A 22,685-nucleotide genomic window follows, 5' to 3' on the forward strand; every position below is an offset into this window, starting at 1 on the left:
CTGGGAAAAAAGGAGGGAGGGGAGGGGAGGGGAGGGGAGGGGGGCAAGCACAGATAGAGAGGATGACAGCAAAGTGAAGAAAACAAAACAAAAAAGGGCTCGTGTTAAAAGACAATGAGAAACCCAAAAACCAACCAACACATTGACGCCACTGTCAAAGAAACATGTGGGCAACAGCTAAAGTGAACGGACGGATTGTCCCGGGAAATATCGGGATGTTGTTGGAGGGAGCGGTACAGAACACTAATACTGTGTACAGAAGACCTGCTTTCTAGATAGAGTTACGAGCACCACAGATAAAGTGAAACAAGAGCAATAGCAAAACACACAGACTTAAATGTTCTACATTCTAATTTCAATGCAACAGTTCCATTCCAGGGAAAACAAACAGAACTATTCAAATACTCTATAGTGAAGTATACACCTTCTCCTCTGATACATTTGGCATGACGTTTATTGCATAACATTAAAGCTGATTCTTTGGGCTGCTGACTAAATGACTGCTATTTCACTTTCCAGCGAGAAGCATTAGAGAGAAAGGGAGAAACGTCTACTATTTCAGAGAGAAGCATTAGAGAGAAAGGGAGAAATGTCTACTATTTCAGAGAGAAGCATTAGCGAGAAAGGGAGAAATGTCTACTATTTCAGAGAGAAAAGTCTACTATTTCAGAGCGAAAGGGAGAAAAGTCTACTATTTCAGAGCATATTCATAAATGGTTATGCAAGCAACCCTGATATTGGGTTGGAACTTGGCAAAGTACCAGACAAGGGTTACTACAATGATATCTGGAACAGCAACTAGAATTTCTCCCTCTCATTATAGTGACACCTGCATGACGATGATGTAATCACATCAAACTTTCCATAAGAATACATATATTTAGCAAATCTTGAGTATTTAGACAGACAAGCATGAAAATATAATGCAACGCAATATAAATATATTCTCTATCGTCAAAAGCACTAAGGAATTCAAGAGAAACAGAAAAATAAAACTTGAGAATTGAGTCAGGAACTTGGTTTTAGTTGGAATTATTCCTGGATTTAGCATCACTATGGTTACAACATGTTTAACGCAGTGGGTTTCTTCATGGGAATTAAATACACCAGCAGAACCAACTGCCACCAGCACATTCTGCAATTCTCTACAACTTTAGAATGGGCTCCTAATTGCATGTATCCCCAGAATGGAGCAATCCAACTCTTTTCTTAGGACCTACCAGCAAGAGGAGCTATTTCACATTTGGTTGAAGCAAACGCCATCCTAGCGTTGTACATACTGGGGATGTGTCCTAAATGGCGCCCTATTCCCTATATAGTACACTATTTTGACCAGGACCTATAGGGCTCTTGTCAAAATTAGTGCACTACATAGGGAAAAGTGTGCCATTTGGGACAGAACTTGGGTGATGCTCTCATGGAGCACATTTTCCCCTGGCTGTCCCCTCAGCTCTCCTCCCCTGGCTGTCCCCTCAGCTCTCCTCCCCTGGCTGACAGTCAGATGGTGTTTTCATGGGACAAAAGAGGTAGTTCTACACCAGCATACTTATCAATAGATGATCTGATTTTATACATTTCTATTATTTACAATATGGATTTACAAGATTGAAAAAGTAAATACTGTAGAATACTGAGAAAGAAATACTGCATGTACTTACGTATTTGTTGATCATGTAAAACAGTAACATTGCACAAAAATCAGTTAAAAAAAAAAAAAAAACTCTGAATATTCAAAACCAAACCATTGAACTAACCTAAATACACCATTAAACCCAGCCTAGCTCTCATACCAGTCACACAGGTGAGAGGCCTATAAGAAGCTTGCATAAAGCTCAACCAACAAGGACAAAAGAATCCCTCCAGTTTTCCATTGTGGGGGGTCGAGGAGTTGGAAATGAGGGGTGGAGGGGCTGTAAGACAAGCATGACAATCTCACAGAGGCGGCTATTTTGGGACGGATGGTCCATTTCTTTAGTAGGTCACTTTAGATTGGATTGAGTGTGGCCGTCTTGGGACGTAACACTGAAGACAGGTATTATACTAATTAAAATGGAGAGAGGCTATGGGGCTAGAAAACGATAATACCACTAGTCTACATATTAATGAGTGCATATACCATTAGATAGCTAATCATGTTTTATGGGACTAGATAGCAACTACTGTATATGCTAATGGTGTGTGGACTCTCTCGGCAGAGACCAGGAAGTCCAGAGTGCAAGGCTTGGAAGTAACCCAAAGAGTCTGATATCAAATCTCCCTTTCTAGGGCACTTCTCTGTGGAAGCGGGATGGATTTGGGCTACTGGGAGATCTGGAGGTAATACTCTGACCTGGAATAAAGATCCAAGACCTGTATCTACCATCTGAGACCTGGCTAAAACATTTGGCACAACAAGCATGGGTTGTGTCTCAAATCATCCCCTATATTTAGTGCACTACTGGTCAGAGGTAGTGCATCATTTGGTGGTAGGGAGCCATGTAGGTTTGCCCATGTACATTCTCTTCACTCCCTCTGTCATTTCCATAGAACTGCAACCCTTATAGGTTCTCAAACAAAGAACCAATTCATATATACAAACTCTATAGTAAATAGGAAACTTGGTACAGACATGAAATGAAATCTGATAAACTAAAAATTAACACTTCGGAAAAACTACACTGCATAATCAAACAAGCCAACAAAGGTCCCCTGAAATATCATACATTCCCAGAATTAGCCAATTCAAATGGCTCCAACCAAGATGAAACTGTGTCAATTGGCAAGACAAGCAAATAATCTTCATTAAGATGACAATGTTGAGAAAAAAAAGTGCATTGGTTTAAAGTGAAAGCGGACACAAGTCTCTCCTGCTGTAAGAGTAGGAAGGCCTGAGGAACAACAACAAAATGGCCACCAGATCAAAACATCAGCTTGATATTGCATGGCCAAGCTATCCCTTGGCTTATGCTGTATGCAAACCTTATGGAAGACGTAAACGTCAAGCAAGCCAGAACATTTGCATGACTGAAAATAAGCTGTGTGCAAAACCAAAGGATCCATGACATCATATTATCATAACAGCATGGTTATAATCATGTCATGAGTTGGGAAGCAGCATTATAAATACTCAAGGACAACTGGGACAAAACTTCCATTCAATTCAGCTAAAACTTCTGACCGGCTATATTTCACAAAATTTCTCTCCATACTCTGTTTGTTTTTGATTGTTGTAAAACAATGGGTGTTAAACTGAGAAATATGTCAGAACACTGACAGTAACAGTCTCATACAGTACTGCACATAGACCTTTAGACCAGCCTCCTGCTCTGACTGGATTGGTTAGGACAGAGAGCAGGGCGGGAGGAGTGCTGGCTGCCCATTGGGTGGAACAGCTGGCAGTTTAGCCGAGTGACGCACATAAAGTCCAGTCAGGTACACACGGTCTGCCCTTGACCAATCAGAGGGTTCTCCCGGCTGAGCTCCAGACAGACTGACATAGAGCGACTGACTGACTCCCTGACTGCCTGTCTTCCTCCTTGACTGACAAACTAACGTTTTGCCTTTCTTCCTGACCGACTGACTGACTGATGGACACACTGGGGGGAATGGGTAGAGAGAAGAGGTGAGTAGAGGTCGAGAGTAGGTGGGGCTGGGTGGCAGAGGGGCTGTGCCTTCAGCTGCAGCGGAGCTTGGCCAGGAAGTAGGCGACGCTGAGGAACAGCCAGACGACCAGCAGGTTGGGGCTGAGGGCCAGCAGGGGCAGGGAGTACAGCAGGCTGGGGTCCAGCCTGAAATCCCGCACAGGCAACAGGCCACTCAGGTTCTTCTGGGTGACCCCCTCCCTGGTCCCAATGCTGTGGAGAGGGGGAGGGAGGGAGGAGAAGCCGGGGCCAAAAAGTACAGGTGGCATGGATGGATAGATAGATAGATGGACACGTGCATTGGGACAGGGATGAAGTGGCCAATAAGAGTGGAGGAGATGGTAATACACAATATGAATGATATGTGGTGGCCATGATCAGCCATGGATAACAAAGAGAGATACCAGTGATGGTGCAGGTGGGGTGTGATAACATTAAGGTTAGGGCCACAGTCAGTGGATGGAATGGAACGGAACGTGAAAAGACCCATTCAGCCAGAAACAAATCCCAAACAAGAAACACCCCAAATTAAAAATGGATAAAGGAAATCATTCCAACCAAAAACATGAGAAATGATAGACAAATACATTGTCATAAAAGAGGAAGAGAAAGAGAGAAAGGAAAAAATTAAGAGAAATGTTCTGCATCTTTATGAAAGAAAAGATCAAGAGGTAAGAGAAGACAGTGATGATTCTCCATGTTCATACCACAGACAACAGATATGGGGGGGGTTGTGCTCCAATCCATTTCATTTCAGTCAAGTCATTGAATTTGGATTCACTTCCTGAATAGCAGGTGGGGTGGGGGGGTATGCCAGCCTCAAGCCATGCACATAAAATTCCCCATACCAAATAGGAACAGGAAGTGGGCAGGTGAAGAGAGGAGCGAGAGACCATGCAGGGAGCTGCAGGACAGCATGGCATTACTACCCAACAGATCTTTCACATAACCTACTGTACTCTACAGGGCTTCTGTTCTGGGAGTCATCACATCCTTACACAAGGTTTCTGTTCCTTCTACCCTCCTCCACTTCATCTAGCCCTTCTCATCTTCTCAGCAAGCAGTGTCAGAGAACAGGGGGATGGGGTTGGAGGAGAGCTGGATAGGGGGATGATGTGGGGGTATGAAAAGCGAGCTCTGTCATCATGGGGGAGCATTCTCCACAAACTGGCTAGACAGACTGTCAAGCAGATGCTGCACGAGGAACCAATGCTAATTACAGAGAATTAAAATAGAACTTATATTTTATAAATGGGGGAGAAGGGACCCTGTAGTTGGCACTGTCCCAGCATATGGAGCGAGCAATATGTGTGCGTTTCATTTTAGTTCAGGCAGTGGGCTGGACACCTACCTGCGCATGCAGTCGAGGGCCTGGGAGAAGACCTGTGGGGCCATGCCATGTTCGTGCTGTAGGATCAGACACTGCTCCAGGGTGACGGACATGGCCGTGCGGTCCTTAGCACTCTTACAGCTGGTGAACCGCACACCGTTCAGACGACGACAGATCTGGGGAGGAGAGATACCAGGAAATAATAGACGGCAGGCTGCTCACTACAAAATTATTCTTCAGGCCTGCTCTGGACCCTCATTAGTAACATCCATACAGAAGGAAATGGACTGGACTCGAAAGGATCATCTCCAATAATTCATTCATGGCCCTGCAGCGAAAAAATGGGCTTACCTCTGCTGCCTGCCACAGGATGTCTACGTTCTTGTTCTTCCTGGCGTGGACGTTCTGTTCCAGGAACCTCAGCAGTTCTGGTAGACACGTCTGTGAACGGGACCTTGGCAGGCCTGAGACCAGGAGAGGGGGGGGGGAGATGTTATAGGCTACATCTTAACAATATTCTCCATATAGGGCCAATTACTTCAGGTAGGACCATATAGGGCCATTTACTTCAGGTAGGACCATATAGGGCCATTTACTTCATGGTGACTTACAGTCCTCAGGTAAGACCTCCTTGAACTGTTGATAGTAGGAGTTGAGTCTGGCCAGACTCTCTAGGTTAATGATCTCCTGGAGAGACGTGTCTCCAAACCTGTCAGAAACAGGAGACATGTCAACAATACAGGGACATCACCACTCTTCATCCCTCCATCATTCCTTCCCCCCCGCTCACTTCTCTGCCAGCGTCTGCTGTTCGTTGATTCCCACGTTGAAGAGCACTGGCTGGACGCGCAGCAGCATGCCGTTCTGGATCTCCCGCGGCAACGCGTCAAACATGGTCTCCGGCAACGGGATGCGGACGTTGAAGCCGTCCCGGTTGCCAGTGATGACCGGCAGCATGTCGGGGGAGGAGCTGGAGGTTGCCTGGGTCACCTTGAAGGTAACGTTCCGTAGGTCCATGATGCCAACCGACATGTCCTCCAACATGGACAGCTCCTCGCCTGGGAGGTATGTGAGAGAGTGAACAATTATTAAACAGAGAGAGAGAATGAGAGAGATAAAGAAAGAGAGAGCGGAGTGTGTGTACTTTACCGTAGGTGCTGAGCAGAGACTCAAACTGGGCCAGCAGGCCGATGGTGTAGAGCTGCCTGAGGAAGCCATCGTCACGGAGACAGTTCCTCAGCTTGATGATGAAGCCACAGATGAGGGCAGTGAGCTGGAGACAGATATTAACATTAACACTGAGTATACAAAACATTAGGAACACCTGCTCTTTCCATGACACTGACCAAACTATGATCCCTTATTGATGTCGCCTGTTAAATCTCCCTTAAAAATCAGTGTAGATGAAGGGGAGGAGACAGTTTAAAGAAAGATCTTTAAGCATTGAGACAATTAACACATGGATTGTGTGTGTGTGCCATTCAGAGGGTGAATGGACAATACAAAACATTAAAGTGCCTTTGAACAGGGTATGGTAGTAGGTGCCAGATGCACCGGTTTGAGTGTCAAGAACCGCAACGCTGCTGGGTTTTTCACACTCAACAGTTTCCAGTGTGTATCAAGAAGGGTCCACCAACCAAAGGACGTCCAGCCAACAAGACAACTGTGGGAAGTATTGGAGTCAACATGGGCCAGCATCCATGTGGAACGCTTTCGACACCTTGTAGTCCATGCCCTGACAAATTGAAGATGTTCTGAGGGCAAAAAGAGGGGCGGTGCTACTCAATATTAGGAATTGTTCCTAATTTTGGTATACTCTTTTTATTTACACATATTACTCTACCTCACTGCTTGTGTGTCTGTATGTATGCGCACATGTGTGTTTGCTAATGGGTGTCTGTGCACACATGTATTTGCATCTGCGTGTGTGTGCACGTCAGTATGTGTGCATGTGTCCTGTGCTGACCGTCTGGCAGAAGACCACGTCTCGTCTGTACTGCAGGGAGAGGTCCATGGCGATGGTAGGAGCACTGTCCTGCATCAACAGGAACACCATGGAGCTCTTAGCCTTGTCACTCATCATAGCCACACACTCTGTCAGCGTGGTGAGGAGAGGGTACAGCGCCTCGCTCCACTCCCCTGGGCCAGACACACAGTAACAAAAACAGTAACACACACACACACAGTAACACACACTATGTAGTCTTCTGCATTGAAAGCATCCTGAGACCCTTAAACTGCTGCTGCAACTCCTTTATATATTGTGAGACAATAACATGTGACAACACATTGGCCTTTAAGTCCTTCATCTCTGATAAGGTACTAGAAACAGAGGTGTCATACAGACGGTGTGATATATAGAGCTAGACGAAGCAGTGGCACTGAGCTGGGAAGCAGTCAGAGAGACAGGGGGACAGAAGCTGGGGAGAGGACAGAGCTCTTACCTGGGAAAGCCTCCTCGCCACTGGGGCTGCCATCTGGAAGGGGTGGAGGTGCCACATGCATGGTTAGGGAGCACCACCAGCAACATGGCAGACAGCACACAGTACAGTAAGCACATAATAAGCTAGATGGCTACAGTACGTAGGCTGAGCTGGCACATAGGAGGCCACAGCAACGGGACTTTGGCTGGCCTCCAGAATATAACAAGCACTGACAGACCTACCTAACACAGAGAAAAATGAACCATTCACACATAGGAAATACATCTTTGGAATGTTTAAGAACAAAATACTGCACAAAAACAAGGTAGACCAATTCTAATAGGTTGAGATATGATGAATATGATAGCAGTATGATAGGACAAATGTGCATGACAAAGCAAAAAGAAAGTGAAGTGAAGTAAGAAAGGAAAGAAACCTACATGGGTTTTTGTCAGGGCTGGGTGGGCATGCATGAGTCAGATTCAGGGTGAGAGCAGGCAGGAGGGAGGATGATGATGGGGAGGAAGGTAGTGATGATGAAGGCTCCTCCTGGGTCATACAATCGGGGTTGATCCAGAACGCCCTGGTACTCTGGTTACCTTTCTTACTGCTGCCGCCCTGCTGGTGGCCTGGGGTAGTGTCCCCCTGGCTGCTGTCGCCAGGCAGACGGTCCTTCTGAAGGAGTTTGTCCACCCGCTGGATGATACACTCCAGACTCTTGTCTACATTTACCCACACCTTCTCCTGGGGGGAGGGAATGAAGAGGAGGAATAGAAAAGAGAAGAACAGTGTAGGGGAAGGGAGAGAAGGGTAGAAGAGAGGTGAAGGGAGGAGAGATGAGAGAAGAGAATAACCAAAAGCCAATAAAATCTAGAGTTCCAGTCTAGACATCTGATGGACCAACAAACCAAACAAAAACACAACAAATCCCTCAGTAAACACACTGCTTTCTTCCTTAAATACTGGAACTGGATTTAAGTGCTCCTAAACCACGAAGGCTAAACTGGAGTTGACCTGTGAACCCCTGAGCCCTGGTGACCCCTTGCCTTACCCACTCCTCCTCGTGCCAGTCGACGTGCAGCGAGGAGCGGCTGTTGCATCCGCTCCACTTGGCCAGCAGCGTGTCCCGGTCGTTGCGCAGGACCACTTGATCGGTGGCGTCGGCGGAGGGTGACGCCTTGGAGGCGATGTACTCGGGGCGTGCCGCGTTCAGCGCCTGGATTGCCGAGGCCAGCAGTTTGCAGTCGCACTCCGTCACCAGCTGGCGAGTCTGAGGGTAAAGGTCATATGAACCACACAGCGGGAATTGAGCCAAGCAAGAGAGGCCATTCTGTATTCTCGTCCGTCCACATGATGACAAATTACATTATTTCACCAATATATCGATCTCTTTGGGTTTATGACTGAAGAGAAAATACACACCCCACAAAGGTCAGTAAAACAGCACAAACAGACCTGGTAAGGACCAGGCCAGGGGCTCTCCTTCCCCAACAGACCTGGTACCAGGCCAGGGGCTCTCCCTCCCCAACAGACCTGGTACCCTCCCTCACAAACAGACCTGGTCACAAACAGACCTGGTCCCTCACAAACAGACCTGGTACCCTCCCTCACAAACAGACCTGGTACCCTCCCTCACAAACAGACCTGGTACCCTCCCTCACAAACAGACCTGGTACCCTCCCTCACAAACAGACCTGGTACCCTCCCTCACAAACAGACCTGGTACCAGGCCAGGGGCTCTCCCTCACAAACAGACCTGGTACCAGGCCAGGGGCTCTCCCTCACAAACAGACCTGGTACCAGGCCAGGGGCTCTCCCTCACAAACAGACCTGGTACCAGGCCAGGGGCTCTCCCTCACCTTATCGGCCAGGATGGCGAGGGTCCTCTCAAGACCGTTGGCAGAGCGGTCCTTGGCGGCGCGGGACAGCCTCTCAGCATAGTAGCTGACCTGGGTCTTCAGGGTGTTGATGTGGGAGATGATCTCCTTGGCCCGGACAATGTCCTGGGGGATGTACACTATAGACTGACAGCTGGACAGGGCACTGCTGCAGGGACAGACAGGGCGTGGTGTTAAGAGAACACAGCATTTACCCTGAATCGCAGACATGTAGACACAGAGACAGTAGTCACAGTCACGCAGAGACAGTAGTATTAGTCACAGATACAGTAGTCACAGACACACAGAGACAGTAGTCACAGACACACAGAGACGCAGAGACACTAGACGTAGACGCAGAGACAGTAGTCACGTGACACGTAGACGCAGAGACAGTCGCAGGCACGCAGAGACAGTAGTCACGCAGACGCAGAGAAAGTAGACGCAGACGCAGAGAAAGTAGTCGCAGTCGCGCAGAGACAGTCACGCAGACGCAGAGACAGTCACGCAGACGCAGAGACAGTGGTCGCAGGCGCGCAGAGACAGTGGTCACGCAGGCGCAGTAGTCACGCAGACGCAGAGACAGTGGTCGCAGGCGCGCAGAGACAGTGGTCGCAGGCGCGCAGAGACAGTCACGCAGTCGCGCAGAGACAGTGGTCACGCAGAGACAGTGGTCACGCAGACGCAGAGACAGTAGTCACGCAGACGCAGAGACAGTAGTCACGCAGACGCAGAGACAGTAGTCACGCAGACGCAGAGACAGTAGTCACGCAGACGCAGAGACAGTAGTCACGCAGACGCAGAGACAGTAGTCACGCAGACGCAGAGACAGTAGTCACGCAGACGCAGAGACAGGCACGCAGACGCAGAGACAGGCACGCAGACGCAGAGACAGGCACGCAGACGCAGAGACAGGCACGCAGACGCAGAGACAGGCACGCAGACGCAGAGACAGGCACGCAGACGCAGAGACAGGCACGCAGACGCAGAGACAGGCACGCAGACGCAGAGACAGGCACGCAGACGCAGAGACAGGCACGCAGACGCAGAGACAGGCACGCAGACGCAGAGACAGGCACGCAGACGCAGAGACAGGCAACGCAGACGCAGAGACAGGCACGCAGACGCAGAGACAGGCACGCAGACGCAGAGACAGGCACGCAGACGCAGAGACAGTCACAGGCACGCAGACGCAGAGACAGTCACAGGCACGCAGACGCAGAGACAGTCACAGGCACGCAGACGCAGAGACAGTCACAGACACGCAGAGGCAGAGTCAGGCACGCAGAAGCAGAGACAGGCACGCAGACGCAGAGACAGTCACGCAGACGCAGAGACAGTCACGCAGAGGCAGAGAAAGTCACGCAGACGCAGAGACAGTCACGCAGAGACAGTCACAGACACGCAGAGGCAGAGTCAGTCACAGACACGCAGAGACAGGCACGCAGACGCAGAGAAAGTAGTCAGGCAGGCACGCAGATGCAGAGACAGGCACACAGGCACGCAGAGACAGGCACGCAGACGCAGAGACAGGCATGCAGACGCAGAGACAGTCACAGGCACGCAGAGGCAGAGTCAGTCAGAGGCAGGCACGCAGACGCAGAGACAGTCACAGGCACGCAGATGCAGAGACAGTCACGCAGGACGCAGAGACAGTCACGCAGATGCAGAGAAAGTAGTCACAGGCACGCAGACGCAGAGACAGACAGGCACGCAGACGCAGAGACAGGACACGCAGAGGCAGAGTCAGGCATGCAGAAGCAGAGAGTCACAGGCACGCAGACGCAGAGACAGTCACAGGCACGCAGATGCAGAGACAGTCACGCAGACGCAGAGACAGTCACGCAGACGCAGAGACAGTCACGCAGACGCAGAGACAGTCACGCAGACGCAGAGACAGTCACGCAGAGACAGTCACGCAGAGGCAGACAGTCACGCAGAGACAGTCACGCAGAGGCAGAGACAGTCACAGACACGCAGAGGCAGAGCAGTCACAGACACGCAGAGGCAGGCACGCAGAGGCAGGCACGCAGAGGCAGGCACGCAGATGCAGAGAAAGTAGTCACAGGCACGCAGACACAGGCACGCAGATGCAGAGACAGTCACAGGCACGCAGAGACAGTCACAGACACGCAGAGGCACAGTCAGGCACGCAGAGACAGCAGGCACGCAGAGGCAGGCACGCACACGCAGAGCAGAGTCAGGCAGGCAGGCAGGCACGCAGAGACAGGCACAGCAGCACGCAGAGACAGTCACAGGCACGCAGACGCAGAGAGTAGTCACAGGCACGCAGACGCAGAGAAAGTAGTCACAGGCACGCAGACGCAGAGACAGGCACGCAGACGCAGAGACAGGCACGCAGACGCAGAGACAGGCACGCAGACGCAGTCACAGGCACGCAGAGGCAGAGAGTCACAGGCACACAGACAGTCACGCAGACGCAAAGACAGTCACGCAGACGCAGAGACAGGCACGCAGACGCAGAGGCAGTCACAGGCACGCAGAGGCAGAGACAGTCACAGGCACGCAGAGACAGGCACACAGAGACAGGCACGCAGAGACAGGCACGCAGAGACAGGCACGCAGAGACAGGCACGCAGAGACAGGCACGCAGAGACAGGCACGCAGACAGGCACGCAGGCACAGAGACAGTCACAGAGACAGGCACGCAGGCGCAGAGACAGGCACGCAGACGCAGAGACAGTCACAGGCACGCAGACGCAGAGACAGTCACAGGCACGCAGAGGCAGAGACAGTCACAGGCACGCAGAGGCAGTCAGGCACGCAGAGGCAGGCACGCAGACGCAGAGACAGTCACGCAGACGCAGAGAAAGTCACAGGCACACAGACGAAGAGACAGTCACAGGCACACAGACACAGAGACAGTCACGCAGAAGCAGGCACGCAGAGGCAGAGACAGTCACGCAGAGGCAGAGACAGTCACGCAGAGGCAGAGACCGTCACAGGCAGAGGCAGAGACAGTCACAGGCACGGAGAGACAGTCACGCAGAGGCAGAGACAGTCACGCAGAGGCAGAGACAGTCACGCAGAGGCAGAGACAGTCACGCAGAGGCAGAGACAGTCACGCAGAGGCAGAGACAGTCACGCAGAGGCAGAGACAGTCACGCAGACGCAGAGACAGTCACGCAGAGGCGACAGTCACGCAGACACAGAGACAGGCACGCAGACGCAGAGACAGTCACGCAGACGCAGTCACGCAGTCACGCAGAGACAGGCACGCAGACGCAGAGACAGGCACGCAGACGCAGAGACAGGCACGCAGGCGCAGAGACAGGCACGCAGGCGCAGAGTCAGGAACAGGCACGCAGGCGCAGAGTCAGGAACAGGCACGCAGAGTCAGGAACAGGCACGCAGGCAGAGTCAGGAACAGGCACGCAGGCGCAGAGTCAGGCACGCAGACGCAGAGTCAGGTCAGGCACGCAGACGCAGAGTCAGGCAACAGAGGCAGGCACGCAGAGGCAGAGGCAGTCACGCAGACGCAGAGAAAGTCACAGGCACGCAGACGCAGAGACAGTCACAGTCACGCAGACGCAGAGACAGTCACGCAGACGCAGAGACAGTCACGCAGACGCAGAGACAGTCACGCAGACGCAGAGACAGTCACGCAGACGCAGAGACAGTCACGCAGACGCAGAGACAGTCACGCAGACGCAGAGACAGTCACGCAGACGCAGAGACAGTCACGCAGACGCAGAGACAGGCACGCAGACACGTACACGCAGAGACAGGCACGCAGACGCAGACACGTAGACGCAGAGACAGCACAGGCGTAGACGCAGAGACAGTAGTCACAGACACGTAGACGCAGAGACAGTAGTCACAGACACGTAGACGCAGAGACAGTAGTCACAGACACGTAGACGCAGAGACAGTAGTCAGACAGTAGAGACAGACGCAGAGACAGTACAGACAGACGCAGAGACAGTAGTCAGACACGTAGACGCAGACAGATAGTAGTCAGACAGTAGAGGTAGACGCAGAGACAGTAGTCAGACACGTAGACACAGACAGATAGTAGTCACAGACAGCCGCAGACAGTAAACACATACAGAGACAGACACAAAAGACGCAGACAGTAGACACAGACAGTAGACGCAGACGCAGATGTGTAGACAAAGATGGTAAGAGCACACAGGAATGTGAGACTGAATGTGCACTGCATTCTGGGAACTGAAGGAGAATGTTGAGAATGTTGCAGAAGTACATTCTCTCACACTGCTTGATAGATTACACACCTGGCTGCATACAATACATATCTGAATAATTCAACTCTGCTAGAATATTCTACTCTGCAGGTCTGGGACTGAGGTGAGCATCCACATCTGCATGCACAAGCCTGTTCCTCACCTGGAACACAGACAACACTATCTAGACATAGAACCACAGATGTTCAGAGTGAGGCAGACTGTTGAAGATGTAGAATGTACAATGCTATTGTTATGGATCTGTCGGTCTCTGTAGTTCTATGCCTCAAACCCCATAGCAAGCGCTCTACTGTAGATCACCCTCTGTCCATATACAGTAGCTTACGATGGTACTCACAGGCGGTGGATTCACACTTACAGTGGTGAAACACAGGTAGGTGACTGAGTGACTCAGCCTTACAGCTAAAACAACAAACTCAGTGACGGCGAACAAACAATTATTTCCGTGCAGAAAGAACCAAACAAACAGTGGGGAGAATAAAATGACTAAAGAACAGAATCAGAGTACATAGGAACTCACCAGTCTTCTTCATAAACGCTGATTAGAAAATAAAGATGCAATTGGAAAAAATTAAAAAGCCAGAAAAATGAAAATCATCTTTGAAATATATAATATAATTAAGGGAAAATGCCAAGGCTAAAAGCAGCATAGCATGTAGTGTATAATGAGAAAACAGACAGGAAGTCGGCCATCAAAATACGGATCATGCAGTAGCACAGGAACAAGGGAAAACAGACGTACATGGATTTGATAAATGAAGCATTGCATTTGACAGTATGTTGTGGGGTATCCTTCATTAACCACATACATAATATCATTCTCAGGATGTGATTCTCAACTGTATAATGATGTTAATGTTTAGACAAAAGCAGTGGTTTGTGTTTAATGCAGGTGTTCATTCTGCCTAATGGTTATAACCTGTTAAAACACCGTAAACATGTTTCGATGTAGTTCAACGTTCCAATACCATTTTAAAAGGGGATGGGGAGAGATACAAGGGTGTTTCCCTACCAAAAACAGACTTAGGATTCACTTGATTAGAAATGTGTCCGTTAAAAACAAGAGACTTAAAAGCCAGGCCCACACACAGCCAGTCAGTCACACAGCCAGATAATCAGTCAGTCAGTAGGGTTGTTAGCTGAAAAAATGTGATAAGATTAGTGAGCTTTGGCAGCAAGAAGGATACATCTAATACAACCAAGGTTCTACCGCAGTTCCACCTCTTTGTGAGGTTCTGTACTCACTGTTTCTTGGCCTCCTCGAACTTGGTGATTTGCTTGCGCAGGCCGCTGTTCTTGAAGCCCTGGTAGTGGGCGGCGGGAGCCCCGATAGTCACCACGTCATACGTGTGGTCTGGGGGGACATAACTATTAAGGCCAAAGTGGAGAGCTGCATGAACATCCAGGGGGGGAAACAGGTAATGGGGCTCAGCTCACCAAAGCCAGACTCATCCTGCACCCTCATCCTCTGGACATGAAGGTTGGTGGGTATGAACTCCAGCTTCCTCTCTGCCTTCAGGTTACTGGCCTTGAACGACGGACCTGGAGGAAAGACCAGAGAAAAGCGAGGGGTGGAATAGACAGAGTAGGATTCTCATGTTAAACCACAATAAACCACCTTAGACATAGTTATCTGAGGCTGAAATAAGTTAGTGTGTTACTTGTAGTTGTGTGTGTGTGCGTGTACAGTACTAACTCTTGTAGTTGGTGAGGTGTGGGGGATGAATCAGAATTAGTTGGGTAACATAGATAAGATGTTTTATTTTCATAATATGCTTGTGAGATACTTGTCATTTAGAATGTATCTTTTTGGACTATAGTGTTGGCAGTTTGCAGTTATCCTTTCTCTGCTAGGGCTCAGTTACTTGGGCCCCAGAGGGAAGAGGTCAGGCTTGTCTTCATATGTGAAAATATATTTTAAACCATGTGAAGGGATGATTGAGGGGGAACCAATTATCTCTTGGCTCCACAATGTTTGTGTGCTAGTCACTCCCTACTTCTCTCATTGGAGAGAGGAGGATGGCAGTGTCTGGAACCATTGTATGTCCCCTCTGAGGTTGCCCTTATCTTTCCCTAGTATATGACCTAAGAGGCTCAGTGAGTTTGTCCAGGTTTGGGTGTATTTGAGATGGGAGTATATAGAATTGACAATTGATATATGCCATTGGATGAGGTAATGTTTTAGTACTATGTTATACCAAGAACGAGATAAGAACTTTGTTTAGGAGACCAAACTGAGCGATAATTTATAGCTAATGCTGTCTGGCTATGGGATACTCCTCTCAAGTAAAAATCGTTCTTTGTAAGTTCCTATTATCTGTGTGGATGGATCTTTGCTATAAAATATCAGTTGCCATTATGTTGACCAATCAACTTTTCATTAGCGATACTGAAATGTTGAAAGTCAAAATGCTATTGCAAAAGCGTAATTATTATTAAAAGGTGAAGATTAAGCATAACTCTGACTGGTGTGTGATTTGCTCTCATCATTTGGTAATACAGGAAATTTCCACGACATTTGGCGACGAGGATGGGATGTGAATCTTCACTCGGTGACCGCTCCTGACGACCTAGGTAATCGTGCACAAGGGATCCCTCAAACTTGGGATCTCAGGGAGACCACACTTCGGGAACGGAGCAGATGGACTAACCTAAGATCTGAGAGGCAGCGAGCCGAGTGGATGCCACATCCCAAACTTAGTAAAAAAAGTGACGTGAGGTGAGCAAACCACACTTGAAGTTGAGTTTTTTAACAAAAGCCTCTGTTACGTGGGCTCTGAGTGTGTTCCTGTGTGAGGGGGGCACCTTGGAGCCGAGTCAGAGGAGAGTAATCTGAGAGTTTGTGGACTCAAAGATACTCTGACACTGTCCGGTTGCAGGCGACCTAGAGCCGTCCTGACACTGAACTGATCACAGTGGGGATTGGTGCGATCTGTGGGGGTGAGGGGCCAGGGTGGCTGTGTTCTGTGTGAAACACGGTACTTGGTGAAGACCTATTGGAAGAAGGACCTCATTCTGAAGGTGTCTGTGTGACTGCCTAAGTAACCCTCAGAGGTGGTGAATTCCAATTATTTTAAATGTGCTAGCCAGGTATGCCCTGGGTTACTCTGTGTGAGTGTTTTGTTTTGTAGGAGCGTTCTGTGTGGGCGCGGTAGGTTGACTCTGTGTGGGTAACCTTTTAATTATGTTCTGATGTTCTGTGTGGACATTTGGTTTCACAGACTGAGGTATTTGGGTTATGAGATCTCTCCCAATGGCAGGCAACTGGGTAAAGAGAGGATACAGACTATTCTCTCTGTCCCATAGCCAGTTACTAAACGACACGATGTCATTGACTGGTATGGCAGGGTATTGTAGGGCGTGGTTACCTGACTATGCTGAGGTGGTGCAGCCGCTTGCTGACCTTATTTATGGCCACAAAATGGCTATGAGTGACAAAATTAAGTGGACACCAGAGGGACTGACTGCTCTGACCAGACAAACAACTCATGACTACTTCTCCCTGTTTGGGGCTCCCTGACCATTCTAAACCTTTTAACCTCTTTGTTTGTGAGAGAAATGGTTTTATGTCATCTGTTTTAACACAGGAACATGGAGGAAAGCAGTGCCCAGTTGGGTATTATTCCAAACAGCTGGACAGTGTGGCCAGAGGTCTGGTTTGTTGTTTGAGAGCTGTGGCTGCTGCTACTGAAGCTGTGTTGGCTTGTGCAGACATTGTTGCCATGTGTGAACTCACTGTACACGTTCCTCATGCTGTACATGCTCTTATTTCACAGGCAAAGACGGCCCATCTAACATCAGCTAGACTGCTCCATTATCAGAATGTTCTTCTGACAATGTGTCATGTGACCCTGAAGAGGTGCACTGTGTTAAATCCTGCTACTTTGTTGCCCACCGAGGACGATGGAGAGCCGCACAACTGTGCTGCCCTGGTGGAGCTCGTCTCTAAACCAAGGTCGGATTTAACTGATTTGGAACGGTTTGTAGATGGCTCTGCTCAGCGTTCTGAGAAAGGAGAACCATTGGTTGCGTATGCGGTTACTACTGTCTCAACCACACTGGAAAGTGCTAAATTGCCCTCCCACCTTTCTGCTCAAGCAGCAGAACTCTTTGCACTCACTAGAGCTTGCATATTAACTAAAGGCCAGTCTGCTACGATCTATACAGATAGCAGAGATGCCTTTGGTGTGGTACATGATTTTGGTACTCTGTGGAAACAGCGCAGCTTCCTGACCTCCTCTGGTAAGACGATCTCTCATTCAAAACTTGTTGATCACTTGCTAAAAGCTATTTTGCTCCCTTCTGAAATTGCTGTTTGTAAGTGCCTTGCTCATGCTAACTCTTCCGACCCGGTCTCCAAAGGTAATGGTATGGCTGACTTGGCAGCAGCTGTCTCCTTTGAGGCCCCTGTGTTACAGATGGTTTTACTTCCTGATCATAACCTCTTCTCTCCCACTGATATCTCTGACTTGCAATTCTGTAGGTCCTGTTGAGTTGAGGAAGTGGAAATGACTATGTTCATATGACCAGGTGCAGAAACTCTGGCTGGGCCCTGCTGGGCTACCAGTCTTACCACGTTCATGTTTCCCCTACTTAGCTAAGTTGTCACATGGAAGGGATCATGTGTCCAACGGGGGAGTTGTTGATTTTGTAAATACATTTTGGTTTGCACCTGGGTTTTCTGTGTTTGCTGAACAATTTTGTGCAAAATGTGTGATTTGTATGACTAACAACATGGGAAGAGGGATTCCCATGCCACTGTCGGCTCATCCGACCCCTGAAGGACCATTTGAACACATAATAATGGATGTTATTGAACTCTCTCCTTGTCAAGGTTACAAATATTGTCTGGTGATAGTGGATGCCTTCTCCAAGTGGGTAGAGGCATTCCCATGTCGACATTCCACTGCTATGGCAGTAGCCAAGAATCTCCTTAGGGAGATCATCCCAAGGTCGGGGTTACCATCTAAATTAACCAGCGACAATGGCCTTTGTAAACCTGGTGATACAGAACTTGTCTGAGAGTCTGCAGATAGACCTCAGGACCCATTGTAGCTGTAGGCCGCAATCCGGTGGTTTAATTGAACGCGCTAATCAAACCCTAAAATCTAAGATGGTGAAGCTTATGGTAGAGACAGGGCTTTCTTGGGTCACTGTGATCCCCTGGCTCTGATGTACATGCGAGGGCGGCCCCACAGAATCACTGGATTGGCTCCTCATGAGGTTCTGACAGGTAGACCAATGAGGATGATTAATTCTCCCTTCCCACAGAACAAGCTGACACTGATGGGCTGTGACGATGACATGGTAAGTTATTGTACTTCTCTAAACAATGTTCTGAAGGCTATTTTCCCCAGGGTGAAAGCGGCTCTACCCAAGCCACTGGTGGGGATCCTGCACAAACTGCAACCAGGTGACTGGGTGGTGGTGAAAGACCTGAGACAAAAGCATTGGAACCAGCAGAGGTGGACTGGACCATACCAGGTGATGCGGATTACCCCCACTGCTGTTCGCGTAGCTGAAAGGTCTACTTGGATCCACGCCAACCACTGCAGGAAGGTGCCATACTGCCCACCAGACCCTGAGGATGGAGGACCAGAGACGCCGGAAGTCACCGACTAGATGGCCATGGGAGGATCAGGCCCAGACTCTACGCATAAAGTTTCTTGCTCTGGTCTTGAGCCTTCTCATTACAGTTGCCATATGGACAGTGACTCAAGGACAACCGGTCCTGGAAAGACCACATGGTACGGACTCGACTGATGACCGGCAGGCTCAGGACAGGAGTCCAGCAAACAATAGCCGCCCCCATATCGAAAGAAGAAGGTTGATGCCTCCACTGGATGAGCATCACAGTAGGAATCACGAGGGAAACACTTGGTGGTCACTGCTTAACTGTACAGTAAAGACTGAACTGATGTTAGGAAATATCTCCTGTTATGTATGTTGCTTGTTTCCACATTCAGCGATCTCCCCATTCTTACAGTATTCAGTAGAGGTCAGCATTTATGACACTCTGGACAAGAGCACTTCTAGTGCACAATGAGAACACAGGGGTCAACCCTCACTAGGTAGAACACTCAGGGATAAATGCATTAATGATAATTTGTCATCAACAAAAGATTTACGTGGGGGATTTGATTGTTCACATTGGTGCAGTAGAATCATCTTAGAACCTAGATCCCGTGTACCAGAACTTATTCAAGTCCAACCCCGGCGAACCCCATTTAGGACCTGTCATTGTCACAACCCAAGCAAAATTTTCATACCACAATTTAATGAATCCTATCTGGGAATGTCAACATGTGTCAATTATAGTGTTTTCCCAATAGGATGTAGCTGGAAGAAGGGAACATGCAGCTCTGGATACCCCATTAGACTGAGAGTGGGACACACCATTATTGATGCGGAAACTGACGATCGTTTTCCTCATCAATTTGGCTCTGCAACATTTACTGATCATTATTGGATTTGTGGTGATAAAGCTTCTCTCTACCTACCTACAAATTGGACAGGGTGCTGTATTTTTGGTAAACTAAACATCTCCCTTGTGGTAATGCATAAAACTAATTCCTCTATTCCAAGCAGGTTAAGACTAATTAAGAGGGACATCTCGCAATCCAATAATGTCCCCAGTGACTCTCGACGATCCTCGAAATTTGAAAAGTTCTGGTGTGGTTTAATCCCCTGGTATGGGGCATCGGAGAATGCACATGAGTTGGATAGGCTATGATATCATTTGGAATCCCTGGTAAATTTGACCACTGCAGGGTTTTCTATGATAAGACCAGAGTTACATGCTAGGGTTGCACTTGACATGTTGCTAGCAAGTGAAGGAGGGGTGTGTCAAATTATAGGAGATCACTGTTGTACATTCATACCCCAGGGAGATGACAATTTGACTATTGTAGTCGAACATTTGAAAGAGCTTAGTGGTGTTCTCAAAAGGGAACACCAGCCTGACATCAACTGGAATCCGTTAGGATGGGTTCAGTCAGTGTTTGGTGCTTGGGCTGCGACCATTTTCCACTGGTTAATCTATGGTCTAATATTACTGATTGCTCTGTTGCTAATGATCATTTGTGTGAAGAAATGGTTTAATAAAGTGGTTGATGTTCTTCTTACTATGCCCTTGCTTGCACATGAAGTAGGTGTAGATGAAGAATCTGAGATTGATTGACGACAATCAGGAGAACACAGTGAAATATTCACACTGGACAGTGTAGATAGAGAGGGTTCACAGTATATGAATGATTTCCCTGACCTATTCCCTATTCCTGACTACATCTCTGATAGTGGGGAACCCAATTCTAAGCATGAGGACTTAGAGGGATGACTGTCCTATAGGTTGTGATGAGGCCTGTGTTTAGACATGGGTTCTCCTGTAATTTAGGGAGCATTTATATGTTTTGTTATTTTTACTCAACAAATGTATTATTCTGTATGATTAAACAGGTGCAAGTCTATTGTGGTACAAAAGTTGTAAACTCAGTCTCTGAAGGGTGAATACTTACATATACATTGAAGGGATTTGATTCTTTATTATCTTTACATTTTGATGATGTATTTTTAATTTTATTATATACCCTGCAACTACTGTTAGTAAGGTGCCATGTTACTATTCTGATTCTTCAGAAGGGACTGAGTCCCTTGAGAGGGGAATGTGGGGGTGAATCAGAATTAGTTGGGTAACATAGATAAGATGTTTTATTTTCATAATATGCTTGTGAGATACTTGTCATTTAGAATGTATCTTTTTGGACTATAGTGTTGGCAGTTTGCAGTTATCCTTTCTCTGCCAGGGCTCAGTTACTTGGGCCCCAGAGGGAAGAGGTCAGGCTTGTCTTCATATGTAAACATATCTTTTAAACCATGTGAAGGGATGATTGAGGGGGAACCAATTATCTCTTGGCTCCACAATGTTTGTGTGCTAGTCACTCCCTACTTCTCTCATTGAGAAAATTAGGGAGCTTGTGGATGGGAGAGGAGGATGGCAGTGTCTGGAACCATTGTATGTCCCCTCTGAGGTTGCCCTTATCTTTCCCTAGTGTATGACCTAAGAGGCTCACTATCTTCAGTGAGTTTGTCCAGGTTTGGGTGTATTTGAGATGGGGATATCTAGAATTGACAATTGATATATGCCATTGGATGAGGTAATGTTTTGGTACTATGTTGTACCAAGAACGAGATAAAAGCTTCGTTTAGGAGACCAAACTGAACGATAATTTATAGCTAATACTGTCTGGCTATGGGATACTCCTCTCAAGGAAAAATCTTGCTTTGTGAAGTTCCTATTATCTGTGGTTTGTCATGTCGACTAGGGGGGTGGATCTTTGCTATAAAAGATCTGTTGCCATTATGTTGCCCGGTCTCAACTTTTTATTAGAGATACTGAAATGTTGAAAGTCAAAATGCTATTGCAAAAGCTTATTATTAAAGGTGAAGATTAAGCATAACTCTGACTGGTGTGTGATTTGCTCTCTCATCATTTGGTAATACAGGAAATTTCCACGACAGAGGTCAGAGAGAGTCTCCTGATAATCGTACGTGTGTACAGTACTAACCCTTGTAGTTGGTGAGGTCAGAGAGAGTCTCCTGGTACGCGAGGATGATGTTCTGGTACTGAGTGACTATCTGTCGTCGTAGGTTCTCCCAGCATGGTGACAACTCCCCCAGCTCCTCCAGCTCACAAACCCTGAACACACACACTTCGGCAACTTAGGCATTAAATGATATTTTATTAATGCACAGTCAATTAACAAATCTCTGGACACGGTCACAAATGTGCATGTCGGTGTGTGATATATATATATATATATATATATATATATATATATATATATATATATCTCTGTGTGTGTGTGTGAATATGTGTAGTAGTGTACCTGACAGCGTCCTCCTCCAGCAGTAGTTTGACATACTGTCTGGGGATGTTGAGAGACAACACACTTTCAGCCATCTGTTCTAGCACCCGCAGGTGGTGACCGTCTGTGGTGGGGAAACGATACATTCTGGACATGGTGCCTCCAAACACTGAGAGACACACACACACGGAAAATGCTCAACATCATCTAACACAATCTCTGAATCATTTATTTTGCTCCACAGTCGAGCAATAAATGATAAAGGAGCTGTATATTTCAAGGTCACATTTTGTCTCGGGGGGGGGATTTAAAGTATAAGAGGAGCATGTGAAAAAGTATTTCCTT

The 22,685-nt window shown here is 48.0% G+C and overlaps 1 protein-coding gene across 20 annotated transcripts in view; it reads right to left on the reverse strand.

Moving 5' to 3' along the window:
• The window catches only part of LOC121846757 (inositol polyphosphate-4-phosphatase type I A-like), a 51,397-nt gene that overhangs the window by 2,227 nt on the left and 26,485 nt on the right, over positions 1-22,685 (reverse strand). For 3 of the 20 annotated variants that reach the window (XM_042323886.1, XM_042323888.1, XM_042323887.1), the window contains 16 exons: positions 22,362-22,509; positions 22,041-22,171; positions 14,914-15,018; positions 14,722-14,830; positions 13,997-14,014; positions 9,233-9,419; positions 8,425-8,643; positions 7,814-8,117; positions 7,395-7,427; positions 6,917-7,089; positions 6,100-6,223; positions 5,741-6,008; positions 5,562-5,659; positions 5,302-5,414; positions 4,972-5,126; positions 15-3,833 (listed from right to left, as the gene is read on the reverse strand). In XM_042323886.1, coding sequence (XP_042179820.1) covers positions 3,653-3,833; positions 4,972-5,126; positions 5,302-5,414; positions 5,562-5,659; positions 5,741-6,008; positions 6,100-6,223; positions 6,917-7,089; positions 7,395-7,427; positions 7,814-8,117; positions 8,425-8,643; positions 9,233-9,419; positions 13,997-14,014; positions 14,722-14,830; positions 14,914-15,018; positions 22,041-22,171; positions 22,362-22,509 — 2,366 coding nt within the window. In that variant the 3' untranslated portion in view covers positions 15-3,652. Of the gene's footprint in view, positions 1-13; positions 3,834-4,971; positions 5,127-5,301; positions 5,415-5,561; positions 5,660-5,740; positions 6,009-6,099; positions 6,224-6,916; positions 7,090-7,394; positions 7,428-7,813; positions 8,118-8,424; positions 8,644-9,232; positions 9,420-13,996; positions 14,015-14,721; positions 14,831-14,913; positions 15,019-22,040; positions 22,172-22,361; positions 22,510-22,685 lie in introns of those variants that run through there. The other 17 variants (XM_042323905.1, XM_042323906.1, XM_042323893.1 and 14 more) reach the window with 16 other exon arrangements.

This window comes from Oncorhynchus tshawytscha, linkage group LG07 (assembly GCF_018296145.1).
Source record: "Oncorhynchus tshawytscha isolate Ot180627B linkage group LG07, Otsh_v2.0, whole genome shotgun sequence".
NCBI classification, from domain to species: Eukaryota; Metazoa; Chordata; class Actinopteri; order Salmoniformes; family Salmonidae; genus Oncorhynchus; species Oncorhynchus tshawytscha.